At 39.3% G+C, this 21813-nt stretch overlaps 1 protein-coding gene across 1 annotated transcript in view; it reads right to left on the reverse strand.

Moving 5' to 3' along the window:
• The window catches only part of pcdh11 (protocadherin 11), a 130699-nt gene that overhangs the window by 72975 nt on the left and 35911 nt on the right, over nt 1-21813 (reverse strand). The window contains exon 4 of the mRNA XM_039618914.1: nt 4788-4847. Within this exon, the coding sequence (XP_039474848.1) occupies nt 4788-4847 (60 nt within the window). The remainder of the gene's footprint in view (nt 1-4787; nt 4848-21813) is intronic.

A 21813-nucleotide genomic window follows, 5' to 3' on the forward strand; every position in this document is an offset into this window, starting at 1 on the left:
ATGAGAGTATAAAGAAACAAAGGTGAAAGGTTGAAGACGTTTTTAGGAGGTGAGTTTTGACATGTTTATTAAAGTAGCCCAATCATTGGGCATGCACACACTTAAATGAACTTAAATTCACTGAAAATATTGTGTTAATAATGTTTTTAATTCTGCCTTTTCCTAAGGAAGACATATCAAACAACACTGGTGACACAGGCACACTCACAATGTCCTCTAAACATATATTATTTTGCTTGATGAGCATTGTCTGGTTATTCACTATTATATATTACTATTGCTTGGTTAAAATTTGGTTGTGAACAGGAATTCTTGACCTTAAGTTACTATTACAACAATCTGCATTAGTGTATGCATGTCTTAGGTTTAGCTTTATTTCAGTTTTAGTTGTATTCAGAAGTTTTCTCTTCAACTGTACAAAAGTGAACATGCACAAGTGAACAGCAATCGCATGATGAAAATCTGAATTTCTATTTGGTATTTCTGGGCCACCATTTTCAGTGGATTGGCTCATGTACTAAAGTATTTTTGTCACAGCATGTGATAATTTTGAATTTTAAAATACACCTTGGGTACTCTTGTAGTCGTTGTGCAGTCCATTTGAAAACTTCAAGTGGGATGCATGAGATTCATATTCTGTTTGCCTAAAAAGTTCAAATCATTTGGTTTTATCCGCTGTTTGACTAAGATGCTTAAACACTAGCAATCTAGGAGACCAGGCAGCTGGACTGCAGTCCTGGCGCACACAATGACTTCCCATTAATAGGTTGGGGAGCATCAGGAGAGCCCACCCTGAGCAGAGATTTCCACATGGATATGGCCTATAGCACAAGGGTACCTGCCCCCAGCCATCTGCACTGATTTGACAAATGATTCTATATCAAAGGCCTCTGCACTGATTTGGGTCGTAATTGATTGGAGGCGAGGCCCTCAAATCCCTGATTGGTTTAGCTGGATGTGGGGAGGGAGATACGTGGTGAGTGAGAGGAAAGGACAGCCAGCATGTGAGAGAGTACAGTGCAGGGGATCTGGGAAATATACTAACAGAAGTGAGCCTCATTTGCACTTTGAGAGAATTCAGAATGAAATTTGTGTGGTACACAATTTCTTCAAACAATATGCATGGTACATTTTTTACAGAGCAACCCATGTTGTCTCTGTGTTTGTGTTTCTTTTTCCAACGTGACTGTGGGGATATCCAATTTGTTACTGTGTCCATAAAGATTGGATTTCACCATACAAAAAGAAGAATTTGGTTAGAAATGGAATATTATTGATTTGTTCCACACAGAGGTGTGGTCTGATGCAGATATATGAGAATTGCAAGTTGGCTGAAAGGAAAGCATCGATTATATATTTCTTCATCATTTTACCCTGAATATTTGATACCATTAACTGCTGTTACGGAAATTATGTGACAAGTGAAATCTCATCAAACAAAGAGGATAGCCATTGTTCACTTATCCTACTGAAAGTTACCTAAACCTCATTACCGATTAAAGGGATTAAAGGGATGTCAAATACATATATCTTATACATTTTTATCCTTTTTTTCAGTTACATTTCCAAAGAACATGAATTTCTTCCTTGATATGCCAGGTACGATCTTAAAAAGTGTATTTATTTAATAATATTGTAGACAATTTTCCATTCTGTCATTCATACTATGGTGCGTGGAAGATGTTCTGCAGATGAGCCAGGATACTGTGGAGCCCTCTTAATACAATTGTGACTGTGATGTTATGTATATAGAGGCCTATTCCCTTCGTTACATGGCAGGCTGGCTGCACCACATACCTTTTGCCATTTGACACAGACATGCGGTGCTTGCTAGTGACAGATGCTGCACAGCACTGGTCCCAGAGGTCACAGATGACCTTTTGGATTGTCTTTTTTTCAGTCACAAAGCATTATTTATTTGACGATGGCCACCAATGCAACCCCAGGCACCTTGATGGAGCCGTGGGTTGTTGCTGCTTGTCTTCTGAGATTACATTTACCTCAAATGAATTGGGGTTGAGTGACTGACTGTGTTTGCCCGTGCACTTGCATGTGCGAGGATGTGGACGTACATCTTTAGGAAGATACATTACTTATCCATAGTCTGCTTGACACAAATAACAAAGCTTAATTGCTGCATGACAGGCCTTTTGTTTGGATGCCTGAGGGATTTCCTTTTATTATACAGAATGAATCACCATTGAAATGTGCTTATTCGGTGGCCTTTCCTTGGCTTTAAAAAGCTCCTGCACACAGTATGTCTTAAGAATTTTATCTGTAACCCTCAGCGCATTTACATTCATGTCTTTGTCAAACTTCACAGAATAAAGTCTAACCCTTCAAGAAGCAAGGTGTTTCTCTAGCATGCTCATCACTCAACTTTTACATTGTTAGGTGACATTTCACAAGAGAGTTTGTCTTTTGTGGAAATGAAAACTGTGAAACGCGAGGAAAACAAAACTGTGAAATGGCATCCCGGAGTCACACGGCTTTAGTTTACCGTAGCTATTTCAGAGTTGGCAAGAACAAGGTGCAGTGCAGGCCCCATATTGTCAGAGGTGCTTGATCCCCACCCCCATCCCTTGTCCTCTCCATCTGTCACCTATTTAAATTGTGGTGTTCACAAAGACATACACATACTTTGGCATGCTTACACACACATTATTATACTTAGACACAACCACCTCAGATACTAAGAACCGTATTATAATGAACTACTTGTATGTTATAGCTTGTCAGACGCACATGACTTTATGTACAGAACCAAGCATGTGCATCCCTATTCACATTTTATTACTACCCTGCTGTGCTATAATGAGAAGCTGTTATTCATGCTGTCGATTCAGAGGAAAACCTTGTGAAAACCCTTGTGAAACAATTTTCTACAGCCTGAAGCCTCATGTCAGAAATATGATCTTACCCTCACCTCATACCCTGACTGCCGTAGTGTGATGATGCTCTGAGGTGAGCCCACACATCAATTATTCACATAATGCAAAATTTTTACTCTTTATCTTCTCGCCAGCTAGGGGAGACAATTTAAGAAAATAAGAAGAGAAAATAAATGATGAGCAGAGGGAAAACGCAGCAAGACACTTGGTGGGTGAATAAGAGAGTTTGCGGTGGACAGACAATGCTCTTGATGTGAGTTATAATTGTAGTTTAACAATGTGTGGACCTCTGGGATATTCACTATGCAATATATGGCCTTTAGACTAGAATCACTATGGAAACCAAAGGCCCTGAACGACCTGCAGTGCCCACCCACTTGGACAGCCGTTAATCATCTTCGCTCAGATCCTGGCACTGCAGAATTTGGCCAATGTGTCAAGAAGCAATTATATATACTTAGTGCTCGGGCACCCGATCTCCTCCCTCTCCTCCCTTTCCTCGCTCTCTCACTCTCACATTCTTAATATAATCACAGAGTAGTCAGTTTAAAAGCCCTCTGTTCATTTCGCTATCTATCTGGGGGATGCACACAATGCAGATGAAGAGAAGTTTAAAAAGCCAGTGGATATTCTATTCTGAGAGCCATTATAATCAGAATATTCTTTACATATAAATCATATCCAGCCATTTACTCATTTTACCAGCCTCCTGAACTGACTGACATACTAAATTACCCCAGCTGGCCCAATGCATTCGCTGCACATATTGGGCTGGTGTGGATCATGGAGACTAATGTGAGCTGACTAGAGGGAGATTATGTTCAGCTGCTAACAGCTAAAACGTGAATAACACTATCCGCAAACCCACAGTGTTCCCCCATTACATCAGCCCTGATCAGCTGGGTAAAAATGGAAAGAGTGAACAGAGAGAGAAGTATGGGGTCCAGAGGAAACAAGACGTAGACATAGTCTGTGGAGCAATCGAAAGAGATGTCTTCTTACATGGCCTTACATGGATGTGCGTTGTTATTCTGCAATGATAGATATGCAGATAGTTTTCAGTTTCCAGTGATTTTCCAGTGACAGAGCAGAGAAACAGGTATCATATTTTGTTATTATTTACTCTCCGACCACTGTCTGCATATTTTAATGCCACCAAAGTCATTTCAGACAGCTAGCTGTGCATTAGGGATGTAGAGCGGTGTTAGGCTTTGAACAGTTGATGACAGCCTGTCAGACAGCTTCCATCTATTGGGCTCCTTTTACCAAGGTCCACTCTTGCAATAAGCCACTCTCAACCATAACGCCCATTCATCCAGAAAAGGACACAGGCATTTTTGACACGTTTGGTGCTAAGTGAACTGAAATTGCGCGAATTTCACTGCATGGCACATTATCACATTTGCAAGAGTCATGCATCAGGAGTAGAGGTTGAAGGGGAGAGTGACTTCAGTCAGTGTGTGGTGACGACTTGAGACCATCACAGTGAAGTGATGACTTTGACTGTGCATGTACAAGACTAATTAGCATTGAATAAATTTGCCCTTCTCGCCTCATCTTAAATAAATCTCGAACGATTAGCAGAACGCACAGAGGAAGAACAGAAAACAGATGAAACTGTTGTCTTGGAAATGAAAATAGTTTCTTTACGAACCCATGATAAACAAATTAATTTGCACACCATTTGGCAAAGAGTCTTGCAATGATATGGTGAATGGAACATCAGATATGTGAGAAGATGAAAAGGGTCTTGACATATTATACAGCTAATTTACAAATGCAAAATGCAAATAGACACAGAAGCACAGCTTAATAAGAACATCGCATTCTTAAAATATCTGTAATTATTTCACATAATGCTGTTTATTCCTTGCCTGAAAGCAAGCTGGAGCTTACCTTATGAGGACAAATGGGAGGCGGTGAGTTAAAAGACTTCTCTGGTGTCTGGCTCTGGTTCTAGTAGAAGAAAAAAAAAACATTATCAGGGACATGTTTCATTGCAGGCATATCCTTGCAAAAAGTTTCATCTTATTTACTATTCCTTGCTATTAGTATTTTTGCTGTGTTTTTAAGTGGGGGTTAACTCCCACTCTTTACTACCCACTAAGCCAAGATCACAACATTTGTCGAGCGTCACATTTTAAATCTCTATCTTGACAGCATCGTCTTATCTGACATAACGTGAGCGGAGTGATTTTTTTTTTTGTTATTTGTTTTTGTGTTTTCCCTTATTTCTATCCCTGCACAAAGATTATAAATCCTTCTTTGTCAGAAGATTTCACTGAACATATGTTCGGATTTTTCGTACACGCCCGACTGCATTTTTTGAGGTTAAATGATTATCACATTGTTAATACACCAATACATCACTCAGATACAAGAAAACACCATTAAAAGCAGACACAAGGTAAGTCAACAAGCCAACAACAGATGGTCCTGCTGCTTGTGATTATGCAAAGATCCAAAGTATTTGCATACTCACAATGCCATCATTAAAAAAAAACAGAAAAAAATAAGCCATCGTGAGCTGACCTCGGTGAGAAATGAAAAAAAGAGAGCAATGGGTGAAGCAGAACCAGCAGGGAAGCGGAGGGGCTCGGAAAACTTCTTTTGGAATCTACCAAGGGCCTGCCTCGTGGGAAGGCCCTGTTGATTTTCAAGCAGGTGCTTTCAGTTATGTCCTCATTTCCAATTATGTGCCTGTGGTACGTCTGATGCTCTGTGACACTATTAATGGCTGCCTTATGGTTTCTCTAGGACAGATGAGACACTCAACTCTCCAGACTCTTAACATCTATATTTCATCGCAACGTAGAAGGAGAACACCTCTCTGGCCAAGGCGACTAAGAGAGGGGAGGGAAAAAAAATCAGCCAGGCATTCGCTGTAGCGTAAACACCCGGTCATGAAATATAAATGAATAAATGGGCCTTGCTGGGACGATGGAATTAGTAGACAAAATTTTCCCTACAGATTGAGTAGGCAATATAACCATGATATCTTAATTGATGTGACAAATAAACATGAATTATTTTCTTTGTGGATAGGAGCAGGAAATGGAATTTGCTTCTGCATGTTCCCAGTGGGGGAAAATGAATGACCTTGATTCTGAACACTGCCTCCAAAATTGTGAATATTAGATTCTACAGGATATTGTAGAGTTAGGAGGAGAGTGACAAAAAAGAAAAAGAAAAAAAAAAGAGAGTCCAATCAATTATAATGTGAACCACAGTGTTTGCAATGTACAGATAACTCAGCACTCCATCAATACTGGCGGTTAATCAAGGCATGACTTGCAAAAACCTAACACAAAGCATTCAGGAAAATATTCCCTTTACTTCTAGTTATTCTACTGTCGTTTATGATGGTAACAGGGAAAAAACAAACATTATTTGTGTTATTTCTGTGTTACCAGATTATAAAATCAGATGCCAAATATGCTAAAACTATTGAACACACAATGTGTTTATGCAAAAGCATTTATTTATTTATTTGTTTTGTTTTGTTGAATTTGTACAAAACAATATGAGTTCCAAATTAACAACTACTTTCATTTGGAAGTACAAATACTGTTAAAGAAGCAACATTATCAAATGCAAAAAAGTAAAAAAAACAACACAAAACAAGGATAACAGTAAAGCTAACCACCACTTTTCACTCATGCCATTTCTTATGAAGTCCTAGTTTAACTCACTCGTTAAATCTAATTAATAATCGTTAGTGTTTCATCAGCGTGGAAACTGTACAGCTTTTCTGACAAACAGCTCATAGCTCATCTCCGCACAGTTACAGGAGAGACAGTAGAGTAGAGAGGCGATAAGGGAAAACATATGGAAGTAAAAACGACTGTCATTTTTCAACTCACCTTTGTCTGGGACATTTTGCATCTGATAATGAAGACTATTGACAATGCTTGCAACAGAGGGATTTGGATTACGCCACATATTGATGTTTTTGTCTTTTCACCATGCATGGGCTGGTTATTGTAATAGGATGAGGCCCAGAGAGCACATTTTATACATATATATATTACAGTTTCTGAAGAAAATATAAGACAATTTTATCTTCCTGATTTCTTGGAAATGTTTTGATAAAATCTAAGAATGAGCTCTATTTCTATCTCGCTGTCTTTACTTTCATCATATAAATTATTAGCCTCACTCAGCAGCTCACAAACTGTGTAAGTCTTAATTGTGTACTTTAATAAATGACGCACGGTTTTCCCACTAACAGTTTGCATCAAAGACAAATAAAAACAAAAATATGCAAAATATTTAAACTTGTTATTTAAATAAAAATAGTAGAAAACAAAGTTTTTTTTGCTTTTGCTATAAATATATGCGCTTATTTTAATTTCACGTCACCAACATGTGCGTAAAAAGCTGCATGGGACAGAGAGTTTTTCTGTGTTTCTTGAAAAATGAGACTGACTACCTCCTGAAAGTCACTGGAGTATTTTTGTTTAAAGAAAGCCTATTCCATGTGGGAATTTGCCAAAAAAATGCACATTGTGTGCTACTCCTTTCACAGACCAACACAATCTTGGTCTAAGGTTATAATAATGACAAGGCCAGCTGAGGACCTGCGAGGTGTCTGCTTCTCTGTTGAAAGTTTCCCACACGGAATCTTAAATTTCTTCAGAACAAGCATACTTTGAAGAGTTTCAGATGAAAGTTTTCTTGTTTTTCACTTTCTCTTAAAAAAAAACCTACAGAACTGAAAAAGGTGAATGTTAGAAATGGGCTTTTATGCGCCTGTTAACATATAATAATAAAAATCTGAAAACTTTTATGATAAAAGACTTCATAAATAACTGTTTGTCATTTATATGTTTTCTGTCTCTATTAATCTTGTGTGATATTAGAAAAAATATTTAAGAAAAGATGTGTACCACTGAACACAAGTAAAGCTTCAGTAAAACTTTTCAGCTGTGAGGTGATAAAAATGTTCCGTCTTCTCTTTGCCCCGGGATCATGCTCTTGCAAAATAAAAAATAAAAAAACTGAAGTTTTGGTAAACCACTTTCTGAGAAAATGGGTAAGCTTTTTTTAAAAAAAATATGTTTTTTATTTATTTTGCATTGTAGGGTATAAAAAAGTCCACTCAGCAGCCATATACACCTCTGCACACCTGTTTGGAAAGTTAGTAAATTTGTGCTGTACGAACACATGAACAGATTCGCAGTGATTTGGAGACCAGACAAAAAATGCCGGTGACACGAACTGAGGGGGAAGTCAACGTTTCTCAGCTTTGAGGTGAGCAACTGAAGCAACTACAGCTAAGAGTGCAGGATGCTGTTGATTGACATATGACCTGGTAGTAAATGCATTAGAGGGTTACCTAGGCAACCAGAGTTTGCACCTACGTTGACTTCAAAGTGATATGGATGAGTGACTCGCTCTCTGTGTGGATGTCACTTTAGGTTTTAAAAAAGCTTTTCTACTCTCAGCTTTGCTGCTGTATAATATATGGATTAGAAATAGTCCCCAGATTCTTTCAGGATAGTGTTACAATAGACTCTCTTATAATGTTTCTGGCTTTAACTTTCATTTAGTGAATGAACTGTGTTTAATGACAATGGTGTGCAATGATTTCCACTACAGAGCGACATCTGTTTTAACACAGTTGTGCCTGATAACTCACCGATCACGTCTATTTAATATGTGTTTTCTTTGTGCACAGAGATGTCTAATTCTTTGGATGCTTTTACTTTAAGTCCTGAACAAAATCTCAAATTTCTTTACAATTTTTTGTTTTTTGCAAGTTGTGAAAACCTTCAGGGTGGATGGTGCTGCTTTTCCACCAAACATGAAATATTGCTGTTAAAGTATTACATAGTTTTTTTTAAAAGTGTAATATATCATATGTAAATTCACAATGAATTAAAATAAATAAATAATGAATACAGTTTGGTATGTTGTCATTCTGCCATTTGATTATATAGCGTATTTTTGTAAACCATCCAATTTTTTAAACGTATATATGTATGTATAAATGAATCTTCAGGAAAATGAACTAGCCAGAAACTCAACTTGACTGGGAGAAGTCGCAGCCCAAACCCTGTGTAGCTTGCACTCTGTTTCTGTGTGGCAGATGTAGTATAAGGCAGTCTAGTCACATTCACCGAGCCAACTTCCCCAACAAGTATAGCGAAAAAAAACAAGAGCACTATTCAGTGCTGAGTGGACACTGACTTGTGGCACATTTGTGTTTCTAGTCCCATCAACTCAGCCTCCATTTTCTCCCCACACAAGGAGGCTTTATATTATTTTCTTCCCCAGCTCCCACAAAAGTACTGTGCCACATTTAGTAAACTGTATTTCTACCAGCTAGTTACTGCTTCTTCAGCTCTGTTTGTCACCCCAACATTGTTTCAGCCCTCCTCCCCCAATAAAATATAGTTCTCTTGCTAGGATTAAAGGAGCATTGTAGTTCAAGGATTATCAAATGCCTTTGATCATGTGACTGCCATGTTTTTGATCTGCAGCACATAGCACCAAATATATTCTCTTTTTCTTGCCTTCTGTCTCTTTGCCTCTCCACGGATTTCCCCTTGCTTGCCGGTTCTCTGCAAAGTGAGAATAGTTCTTGACAGGCAGTGAAAGGAGAAAATGTAACAAGTATAAAACACATATTTGTAATATTGTGATGACAGAGATCATGCTTCCACTGCTTATCAGTCCACAGAAACATATGCCATAAAGATGTCCAGTGCTGAAGTCTGGTTAACACTTGAAACTATGACACGTTGGAATATATGTCTCGTTTTAGCGAGTCATCTATAGTTTTCCTTAGTGCACATTTATTGTGTCCCGCCACTTTTGAGGCAGTGACACAGATGTTTGGAGTATAAAGAAATCGACCACAGATTATTTGCCTTTGAAACATGAAGTAAGGTTTCAATGCCTTTATCACACAGTGCAACCCCAGCTGCACCCTGCTGATGTTCATTAGCAATTTCTGAGCCTTGGGCTATTTTGCAGTGTTTCAATCCCTGCATTATTATTTAGTGGCTGACTTGGACATGCAATCAAAAGGACACGCAATATGTGCAACACTTGTATCTCAAAGCAATGGCTGTTCCATGATGCCCAGACTAAAAACGTATAATTGTGAGCCAGGGGATCCATGGCTGAAATTTAGTCAACATACCTCAAAAAATGTTTTTTATCCTCATTGTACAATCACCTCCTATTAATGTCATTGCCAAGTCAAAAACGGAACATATCAAAACAATTATTTTGATGTGGCTTCAAGCAACACAACATTTCAATGTGAATGGCGCTCGAACCTTAAATCGTTATAAGGCGTGGTTTAGGGCAAAAAAAAGCCCATCAAAAAATGATTGAATATCATTTTAATGGGTAGAAACCTACGAGGCTTTCGTACTGTCTACCTGCCATGTTATTAGATAGACCATGCCAGTCAAGCTGAACAACACAAAATCAACATACAGACAGGCTGACAAGACATAAGCATACTGCCTTCCATCTTCCTCCCAGCCTGGCATGTTTATCTAGCCTTCCATGTGAGCTTAGTGCAGTACTGTGCATATGCATAGAGAATGATGAAGGTTCAGAAACTAGTGCCTGAAGGAAGCTGCACATATAGCACAAGCTCTTTGAAATCGTGCCAGAGTGGGCCTCATTTGCAAAGCAATTTGACAACAAAAGTAAAATACTCTGCAACCTCAAACCAAATTCCAGAGATGCCAAATGGTGCGTCTCTGCAGTTTGCTGAGAGAGGGAATTCAAGAGGGCTACATCCGGTGTCTTGTGCATATGCTTCTGACATGGCTTATTTGCAGGCCTAGCATTACACCAGTGCAATGTCATGATTGCTTTGGCAAGGAAAGGGGCTCTTATTTACATGAGGGAGTCCACACAGGAGTTTGCCTTTGACCAAGGTGCCAACAAGCCTGCAGAAAATGTAATTACAACCTACAAAGCTGCTTGTTTAAAACAAGCTCTTGCTTAAAACAGCAGAACACCGCACTAGTAAATAAGTCAGTTATCCAATTGGCCAAGACCGATAATTGTGGTAATGTTTAATTAGATTATCCCTTATACAGTCAATTGTAGATTTGATTGCGCATGATTAAATAAAGTATTTCCTGTTTGAATATGCAAAGCGTTCGTACGCTGTCTCCTCCTCGAGTCGAGCAGAGTGCTGTGCACCTTCAACATTAAACAGCTTGCCAGTGTCAATACTTGCACCGTTCCCCATTTATTTTGGAATTTTTTTGCCCCTATAATTTTGAACAATCTCTGGTAGAATGGATTTTTTTTTTTACAAATGCAGTTTTGTTGTGGATTAACTAGAGTCGGATTTCACCGAATGTAGGTTTCCGATAATCTAAAATATGCAGAAAAAGCTTAATATTGTTTCTATTGCTCTGACTTTGCATTAGGAGATTTTGTTTTCAGAACCTTCATGCAGAAAACAGACAGACCATTTTTTAAGCTGATACTTAATAGTGATATGCTATACATGCCACGTATTATATATGCAATATTTAGTGGCTAAATATCAGTTTGTGCTCTACTTCAGTCCAAAATAAAGATAGCATTTCACTAACCACCATTTTTCTCTGCGTGTTTCATTTGAAAAGAATAACTCTGCCAAACCATAAGCACAGAGCATTATTCACTGGCTGTAATCACTGATGATGGTGGCAATGATGAGTTTGTTGAAATATGAAGCAAGTAATACATTCTGAATCAATAATCCATCAGAGAAAATTACATTAGCATGTATTACACAACATATATTTTTTTCAGATTATTTCTACAATTATCTGAAATGCATTTGTGTATGTAAACATCCTGATTTACACAATAATTCGGGTTTCTTTAGATAAAGTTGGAAATATTGTAATGTGCATTTAGAAATTTGTACATTTCCAACACTGTGAAACATAAGCAAATACTACTAAACTATTGTTGCTAAAAATAAAAGGCCAGTTCAATGAAAATTGAGGCCACGAGACGAGAGACCGCATGCTGAAAAGCTCTCTAATCCAGTCATATTTTGGGTGACTTTCTAAGATAAATTCTTTGGCATTGTCACGATGAAAGACCCTCGCCTCATTTAAGTGTCTTTGGGATCTCGATCAATCCGCATGGCAGGAGTCAGACTTGTACACTTGACCATATAATATGGCATGCTTGTCGAAACCCGGAATGCATTTCTCTCTTCAAAGTATATTTCTTGGCTTGCTCTCTCCCTCACTCACTCCCTCAAACCAATTTGTCATTCTAAGCCTAGCCTCACTGCTGCCAGCGCCCGGATGATAGCAGTGGGCCTTTCTGATCCCGGCAGTGGCTAGGGAGCAGGCCAAGTGTTACGCGAGCCACCCTGGGACACCAAGCAGGCGCCTCTGCCGGCTGATGCACGCCTCCACGGCCGAGAGCAACTGGCTTTGCAGATGCTTTCGATTCGACACAGAATGGAGCTCATCTACTTTGTGAGGACATTTGCTTTGTGTTTGTGCACTGCATATGAGCTTCGATGTGTATTTCGCGAGCGAGCGTGCATGAGCATGCACATGTGTGCGTCAAAAAGATTAAGAGTGGTCTCCCTGCGCATACGCTTTTAAGTTTGTGTGCATGCATGAGAAGCTGTTGACACAAATGAAATGAAATGCTGAAATGAGGCCACGTTGTTTTGGGGTTTTTTTGTTTGTTTGTTTTTATCGTTTGCAATTATAGTATTCGCCAAGTTCTGATGACTGGAAGTACTACTTCTCTGCTGATGTCCTTTAGAAGTAAGCAAGTCACCATTTTCCTTCACTGGCAGACGTTCCTCTCAAGAGCAAGAGGCAACACAACACTGCTGTTGTCACTTCATTATTCCTGTTTTAAACAACCATTAATGCCCTCATTCAAATGCTTGGATGCTGCTTTGCTGTTAAGCTTATCAGCAACAGTCAACCGATTTATTACTGCAGTCCCCTCTCTAGTCGGCTAAGCAGAGCATTAAGTGTATTCAAAATTACATTAGCTACACGTTGTTATTGACTTCTTCTCATGGTCAGGCAATGGCTTTTTTGATAAATGACAATATTTAACATCTTAGCAAGTTATATTATTCAGTGCATGTGTTATTAAAAAAGCATTCTGATTTGACTGCTGTTTGACAAAAGAGGTCAGAATGATAAATATGATGCATAACAGTACATCCGAGGAATGAGAATTTAAAAAAACAAAGTCTCCAACTTGTACTTCTCATCAGTTACAGGCGAGATGCTCTTGTTTAGATGAGCAGTCTACTCTTGTTTAAGCTGCTCAATACTGACCTTTCAGATCCTTGTGTTTTTGTTTTGCAACCTTTTATAACAGTTATTTAGGATTAAAATATGCATGGCTAATGGCATTTCCTCAGGAGCAGATGTATTTATCTTGACACGCACATTGTCACCCAGTATTTTGCACCCTACAATCAGCTCTCTGACAACAGTCCTCTTCATCTGCCGAAAAATTGAGACCGCAAAGTAGCTCGTTGAACACCTAGGCCAAACTTTCTTGTTAGACATTGATACCAGACTTGCAAAGCGACACCAGCCTTTTATCTGTCTGGGCACAATTCAGTATTTGATTAGGAATAAATCTAGAAGGCTCCAATCAGTTTCCCTTGTATGAGCACAGTTAACATGTGTGTTACTGCTCCTTGAGCGCTGATGGCAGAGACACGGGCGATTAAGGCCAGAGTCCAATCAAACCAGCTGTGTGCCATTCCCCCCATGGCACTGGTCGTGCCAGGCATGTGTTCCACACTACTAGCAGAAAGAGAGACCTCGACCAAACCTTCAGTCTGGGGAGTCACGGCCACACATGAACCAGGACATGCAGGCAGATTGGGGTTTTAGCAATACAAACATGTTTTTTCAGAGACAGAGCTGCTATGCAAGCATAAATAATCTCATTGGTTGCGTTAAACCTCAGTGGAGAACTTCTGTGGCCAAGCAGCAGCAGCAGGCTGCTGAAGCCTGGTGTAAAAGGCAGAGTTAAGTCAGAAAGTATTATGAATGGGATTTCTTTCTGGGAAAGAGGATATAATTAATCCAGGGTGGTGTTGAATGTCAAAAAGTCATATTGTTTTTACAGTTTATATTTATATATATTGTTTACTGTGCTCCGCCGAACTAATTTTTGCTGTAAAATGTAAGGTGACTATTATAGGACAAAAAATATAAAAAAATTCTTAATTAATGAACAACCGAAGAAATGAAAAATGTTAAAAATTGCACCACGAGACTTCAGATATCTTTAAAATCCATTTTAGCAATGATTAAGAATTAACTCATAGATTCATCTATTTTTTGGCAGGTACTCCAATGGGAGATTGTCTGCTCTTTTGAATCTAATATGACACTCAGTTTTAAATATGATTTAGACACAATATAACTGTCATTTAAATCCAATTGGACACATCAATCTAATATTATATAATTCACATATCTACTAGTTAACTAATGTATTCCATTCTCTGCAGCCCAACTGGGACTGAAGCTAATCACATTGCCGACACCAACGTCTCTCTTTTTAGATCTAACATGGTACAAAGTGTACATTTGAGAACTGGCTTTAACCTTTTTTGAATCACCACACAGTCACACACAGGCTTCTCAAATACACAAAAACAAAGTATTATGCTGGGGCGGTGCGTTCATAATTACAGTTACTAAATGTAGCAGTGAATCGTTTGGCAGATTCAATAATTTAAAAGGGACTTGCTTAAAAGAGGCTGCCCTGTCAATTGCCAGATAGCCATAACAAAATAACCTGGGTGTTTTGAGCATGAATGCACATCTTTTCATCTCTTTCAGGTTTGAATATAGATTCATTTAGTGAAAATACTCTGTTTTACAAGATTTTGGGGTTGAGGTTTTTTTTTTTTTGGCTTTTGATTACATGTTTCAGTTGTTCAGCCAAGGCCTCCTGTGGTGAATTCTGATCTTGCTTCCACCCCGCCCCCTCAACACAAAACATTTTCTCTGAATGACATGTCGAACCATTAGCAGGCTATCAAATGGAGACACATACAAGGCCTTCTAAACACCTATTAGAGCTATCGATGGCAGAGGCAGAGATTATGACCGTGGAATGGAGAGGGTATTTGTGTCTCCCACTTCGCATTGCCAGCATCTTTGAAAAAAACCTTTATAGATCTGGACAGAGGCAAAGGAAAGCTTTATCAGCACCAACACAGAGAAACACATTAAGAGATCAGAACCCCAAAGGTCAATTGTGGCTGTGGGCGGCGCTTTTGTTCTGGTGTCCTCTCGGTTAATACCACTTGGAGCCAAGTGACCCATGCGAAAACAAGTAATGATACCAATTTGTGTACATTTTAGATGTGCAGTAGAAAGCGAACACTTTTTCCATTCTTAAGCTAAAACGTGTCGCATAGTTCTCGTATAGGCATGTCTAGTGCTTGGCATTGCTCTTTATCACGTGTTCCCAACAATAGGATGACAGGCATTGATGTAACACAGAATAATATGACAGCAAAAAGAAAATGTCAAACCGCGCCTTTAGATAACTGGAAATTTTACTGATCTGTCCTCTATGATGGATTGAAAACTGAGCCCGAATGTCATTTTTAATTTCAGTATCTTTTTTAGAAAAATGTTACTGGTTTTCCATGCATGAGATGCTGTTATTAAAAAAAATAAAACGAAGTATATGTATTTTGTTACACTGTGTTGTGATTTAGTTGTATTTTGCAGGGCAACACTGGGACAAAATGAGACAAATCCTTAATCCCTCACAAGATAATAATAATAATGTAATCCCTATTCCCATATGGAACCGTATTCAGAAAAGACAGTTTCTGTCCCCACAGAGGTTCTATTCAAGAAGAAAAGCAATGGGAATTTATTTAAAATACACAGCAATTAAAATAAGACACACTGTCCAATCCTTTCTGATACAGATGTAGCTGTTGTAGTATAAAAAAGTTTCTCATTTGACGGTGTCTATTGTGTATCTGTATACAATGCTGTACACTTACTCTCCTCCTAAGCGTATTTCTTCAGACAATGATAACGTATTCTTTTCAGTTGCCAGTAGGTACAACTGGTGATCTGACAACGTGCTATTTGAAGATGCACAAGATTTTATCCGTAGTACAAAATACGTGTGGAGGGGGAAAAAAGCCAGGAAAAAAAAATAGCTGCAACAGCTGCTGCACTGCTACTGTAGAATAAATGCAGCACAGATGAAAGATGATGAGGGCCTTTTTACTTGTGGACTTCACAAACATCTTAGAACACACACACACGCGCGCAGGCGTTCGCGCAGAGAAACACATCCACAAATGCAAAATGCAGGAAAATACAAGGCTTTGATGCAAAAGACAACTAATTTGAAAAATAAACAGAATGTTTCCTAGCCATGAAAATTGTTTATGGCTACATAATGATGGCGAATAATCCCACATCATGTTCATCATCCCCGTCTTGCTATTGGCATGTAGGCCATTATAAAATGTTAATTGTTATGCTAATCTTTTAGTGATAACTGCAGAAAGTGCATGTATGAGGAATACTTCATGCATAATGCATATTTCTTTTTATTCTTTTATAATATTTTCTCTATTTTAGTTTTCCATTTCTTTTGTCTTTCATTCTCCGCTTTTTCATTTTGAAAGGCAGTCTCTCTAAATCCAATACAGTTTCTCGCAGCGTGAGGCAGCTTCAAAGCCCTGCTCTGTGGTCAGGCCCGTCGATCCTCTCACCCACCTCCTGGTTGTTTAAGAGAGCAAAAGCACAGCAGTGCAGTTTCTTAAACACACAGATACACCCCAGCACCAACAGAGGGACCGCTGTTTGGCAAAAGAGCCTCTCTTTCTCTTTCACTCTCTCTCACTCTCCTGCTCTTCCACTATCTCACCTTGGACTCTGACACCCCCTCCTCTCTTTACCCACCCTCCTCCACAGACCTCATTATACCAGGATACTCCTCTCTCTTTCTCTCCACCCCTCTGTCTCCCATCTAACTGGGCAGCTCCCTCATTTTACAATTTACCTTCCGCTCCTTCTCTTATGCTCACTCCATCTGTCAGTTATAGTACTCTCTATCCCTCTACCTTCATTTACCTTTTTTTTCTATCCCCAGCTACTTCAGCTGTCCTCACTCTTTACCTGGCACTCTATTCTGATGTCCTGCCTCCTCTCTATTTTTGCAGCAGCTCAATCTCTATCGCCGCCTCTGACTTACACCCCGATCTCGATGTTGCCATCCCTCCTACCACACTCGCGATGGCATCACACTAAGTCCAGATGGGATGCCATTACCTTGGAAAGGGAGTTGAAGTGAAAGGTGGCTATTGAAGGTTTGGTGAACAAGCCATGCCCACCCATGTCTGAATGAAGGCTGGCTTCTGGGGCCCCTTGGTGGGGAGCACGAATTGGTACACTGGAGTGCTCATTATAGCTCTGTAGGGACTGTCCTGCAGGGCATCTACTGTGTGGCTTTGGAGCTCATTACGCCAGGCAGCTACAGAGCTCAAGGCACCCAGAAACAGCAGGGCTTGTTGCAGAGATAAAAAAGGGGAGGGCTAGCCAGATTACCCTTAATCAGAGGCACCTGTAGACAGCCGGCGCCTCCCTCCTCATTGCCTTCCATGAAGCCCCTATACCCTTCCCAACAGGCACAGACTTTTTCTTGCTGCTGTAATTATTGCAATTGCTTCACTTGACTTTCATTCCTGAGCACGGAGTTGCACAGTTTGCCTTCTAATGAGAAACCCAAGCTATGATCCAGAGGTGTTATTTATTTATTTAATTATTTATTCAACACAGCATGTATAATGTCAATTATTTAAATTAGTGTGATTTTTTTTTTTTTTTTTGCCGAGCTCTCCCCACTGCGCCTTATTGGCACTCAACTCACACATCACACTCCTCATTATGGCGGACGGAGAGTTAATTAAGTTTTAATGTGTCATGTGCGCCAAAATGAAGGGATCAGCTTCAAATCAGCTATTATTGAAACAGGAGTTGTCACCTATAAAGAAAATTCCTGGGTGCAAAGTGTTGTAGAACAGCAAAGCAAATTATTAGAACTAGAGAAAATCTATCCAAACAAACATCTGCGTGGACACGAATGGTTTTCTTCTATATCATTTACCATTTTCAAATTTGAAATTTCATAGTCACCCAGTGAGTCTCTTTTCTTTCACCTGTAAATTGATGCGAAACCAGTACCACCCTACAGTGAGAACAATGGAAATTCACTCTTGCCTATTTGCATAAGGAATGTTACTGTCAGTTGTTTGGGCAAATGTCTATTACTAAAGCTGACACAATAAACAAGTGCTGACTTTGATGCGAGTTAGAGGGTGCTAGCTAAAGTCTGTTTTAAGTGCTGCAGAGATGTACAGTGGGAATTAATAAAAACAAGAACAGTGTGATGTGCATGACTGAACCACTTTTGTGATTCTCCCCTTCCTTGCACACCTCCCTTCAGGTGCTGAGATGTTCTTTGAAACCAACTGTCAAGCTGTTGTCTGTGCAGGCAGCATACAAAGAGTTCATCCAAAACCTGCACTTTTTTTGGATTCACTTGAATAAATATGTGGCTTGGCTTTTCTTACCACGCCATTTGTGATATGTTTGAGACACTCACTAATCACCTCTATCGGTATCATACTTTCAGTCTAATTCAGAACAGCGTGAAGCGTAATTATGGTGCTGTGTCAGAGATATACAGGTATTTTTTTTCAAGCAGTAAACACCTTATGCTATGACTGTGCTGCGGGAGAAAAGTAAAACGTCATCCTGGAATACTTAAATTGCTATTTAAATTACATTATTTAATGTCACTTAATGGGTATTAGGAATTATAAAACCAAAAAATGCATAAACATTTAAACTCCTAAGCTGCTAAAACTCTCCACCCACATTAATCTATCATGTCACAAAACAGATTCTGCCTCAATTAAATTAATACGCCCACTTATAAAGTGGTTTCTGGATTTATGACTTCAACCTACAGTATACATTTATTTATTTATTTAATTATTTATGGGAGACGGGGGAGAGGGGGTATTGTATTTCTACAAAAGAAAAAGAAAAAGGAGCGTTGTGGTGAGAAATGCCACTGCTTGTGAGCAACACAAATAATAAGAATAATAATTAAAAAAAATAAAATAGGATCTTTGGTGAAATAATGACAAGAACCAACTGTCTGACAAAGGAAACAGTTTACTGTCACATAAATATCTAAAGAGTTCTGTCACTAATCATGGAATGTGGCCTCATTATTTCAGCTTGATGAGCTGCCACACCTGACAGAAATATGACATGAATAACAAAAACAAAAGATTTGTGTTGAGAGGCTGATCAGCTCGTTCCCTCAGTGCCCAGTAAGAAGGCTTACTTCATGGGCGACGCAGCACTTGCACCGTTGGGGGGAAAATCAAGTTCAAAGACGTTGTCGTCTCACAAACTGGAATAAAGTGGTGAAACATTCAAAAAACATCCAGTTTTATACGTGTTTTATCTCCAAGTTTAGCAGATGAAATGGAAGCGGCACGCATTTTGTTTTGCCTGCAGTGGTAAGGCAAAAGGTGAAACAGAGAAACAAAAAGCAGGAAATAGAAAAGAGGTACTTTCAGCGTATGATGTATTTTCAATCTCTGTCATGGTCACAAATCAAAATCCCCCAAGTTTTATAAAACATGTCGAGCCACCAGCCTTCATTTGTACTTCTTTATTCTGTTTGTAGTTATGCAACGCTAGAAACTAAAAGCTAAGAGCTTCTGACAGACTTGCTGGAACTAAATTGTCATAATTTTTTTCCTGCTTACAAGATGATGGATTACCTTCATCAGGGTAAGGCCTCTAATCTAATCTGGAGCTGCTCTCATCAAACACCTCAGAGAAAGTACGCTGATCTAGGATCACTAAATATGTCCTTGTTTTTCTTCCATTTTCAACATGATCTGAAGCTAAAACTGATGTTAGATCAGCATGGGCACTTTGGAAATAATAGTCCTGATCTCATTTGTGCTCTGATGAACGACACTACCATTTATGAACATCTGCATGTAAGAATATATTAATACAGCAAGAATAGCAGATAGATAGATAGATAGATAGATAGATAGATAGATAGATAGATAGATAGATAGATAGATAGATAGATAGATAGATAGATAGATAGATAGAAGCTGTTTTTTAGTTTCAGCAGAAGTCTGCAATTAGAGTACTTTTTGGCTTTCCTTCTCCCTGCCCACACATAATGACACACTTGAGTTGCTAGGTCTGCCGTTCAGGATATACTATGGCCACAGTTCTCATACAAAATGACAGTGAAATTTTAACTGCAGTGCAGTGTGTTTCTTTTCTTCAGGTTGCAAGTACATTTGTTTTCATTAGGTGGGATTGGTCAGCACTCTAGGCCCCTGTGTCCAGTAATGAAGCGTACAATTGGAGGCCCGTTATAGACTCCCAGTGAAATCAAAGATATATTGATCTTAAATATTTCCATGCTCTCGTGTCTCTCTGAACAGCTGTTACCACCACCATACCACAAAAAACTCGCTGTGCCAATTTTTAGGCAATATTCAATCTTGCTTCTTGCGTACCACACTTTATTTGTCACTCTACAACAGACACATGTTGTAGACTCTGCAGTAGACTTTATGTACAAACTGCATGTCTTAAATTATTAACTCTGCAAACAATAAGGCAATGCAATCACAGCTAATGCAAAGTAGTAATGAAAACAAACCATACGCAGAGGTGCAACACTGAGCATTAATGAAATTACAAAGCTGGAACTCAGTAGACTCCTGTCTGTATTGTGCAATGAAACAGAACAGAACAGGAAAGCAACTGATGCATGCAAGTCACAGTCACAATTACTATTTCATTAAGGAGCTGCCACCATTGGCAGGCGTTCTCTGGCATTGTTGTTGAGATGCTGGCATGGCACCGGAAGGGGGGTGGGGACGTTGGGATGTCGGGTGTCGGAGGGGAAATCTGGGAGGGAAGGGGGAGCTTTGGGTGGGAGGAAACATGCTTCAATTTGGGTCATCTCCCAGTCTGCACGGGGTCGGGCGACAGAGCCTTTTCCGCACTTAATCTGAAAACACATATGGTGTAATGGGCATCCACCTGAATTAATTGCCCCAATTATTCCTAATACAAGAGAGACAGGGAGTCTGAGACATGAAAACAAAAACGGTGAAAAAAAATCATATGGTGTTTCAGTGCCGTAAAGACTTATTGCTGTAGCATGCACGCATTTAAGGAGATGAAGGCAACCTGTCAAGATGACAAGCCATCTTTTAATTGCGTTAAAAGGAGGAACATGCTCGTGCTTTAACGAGTGTCGTGTGGTTGTCGGGGGAGGAGGGGGGAGCAATCTTTGTTGCCACATCTGAAGCAGCCAGGCGCCATGAGTCAAAGCTGCCTTGGAGGCCACGCTGCACCGAGCTAAACAGCTCGTGTGCATATCTCATGGCAACTTTTCAAACCCAGCCAAAAGAACAAACAATAAACAACAATGAAACATTAACAGTTTCTAGTTACACAGAGAGTAAAAGGTGAAAAAGAATGTAATGGTGTTACTTGCTCGAAGTGAACTTCTGCTGTTGTGATACAGCGGAATCATTTTCCAGAATTAAATCGAAGAAAGGGTCACAGCCTGATCTCTGAGTATGTACTGTATAGAAAAAGGACATTTCAATCCAGACTAATATGTTAAAAAAAGACTAAAAAAAAGCAAAACAAACTGTGACTAAAATGCCAGCATCTCACTGCACAAATAGCTGGAATTATAGCTCATTACAATTTATTTTTAAATTAGCTTCAGTTAGCCTGACCAGCTCAACCATCACAAACTGTGGCTGATGGTAGCTAATTTTTGCAGGTGTTATAGTGCACTTTATTCATCTCACTTTATGTGTAAC

The sequence above is a fragment of the Oreochromis aureus genome, linkage group 2 (assembly GCF_013358895.1).
Source record: "Oreochromis aureus strain Israel breed Guangdong linkage group 2, ZZ_aureus, whole genome shotgun sequence".
NCBI classification, from domain to species: Eukaryota; Metazoa; Chordata; class Actinopteri; order Cichliformes; family Cichlidae; genus Oreochromis; species Oreochromis aureus.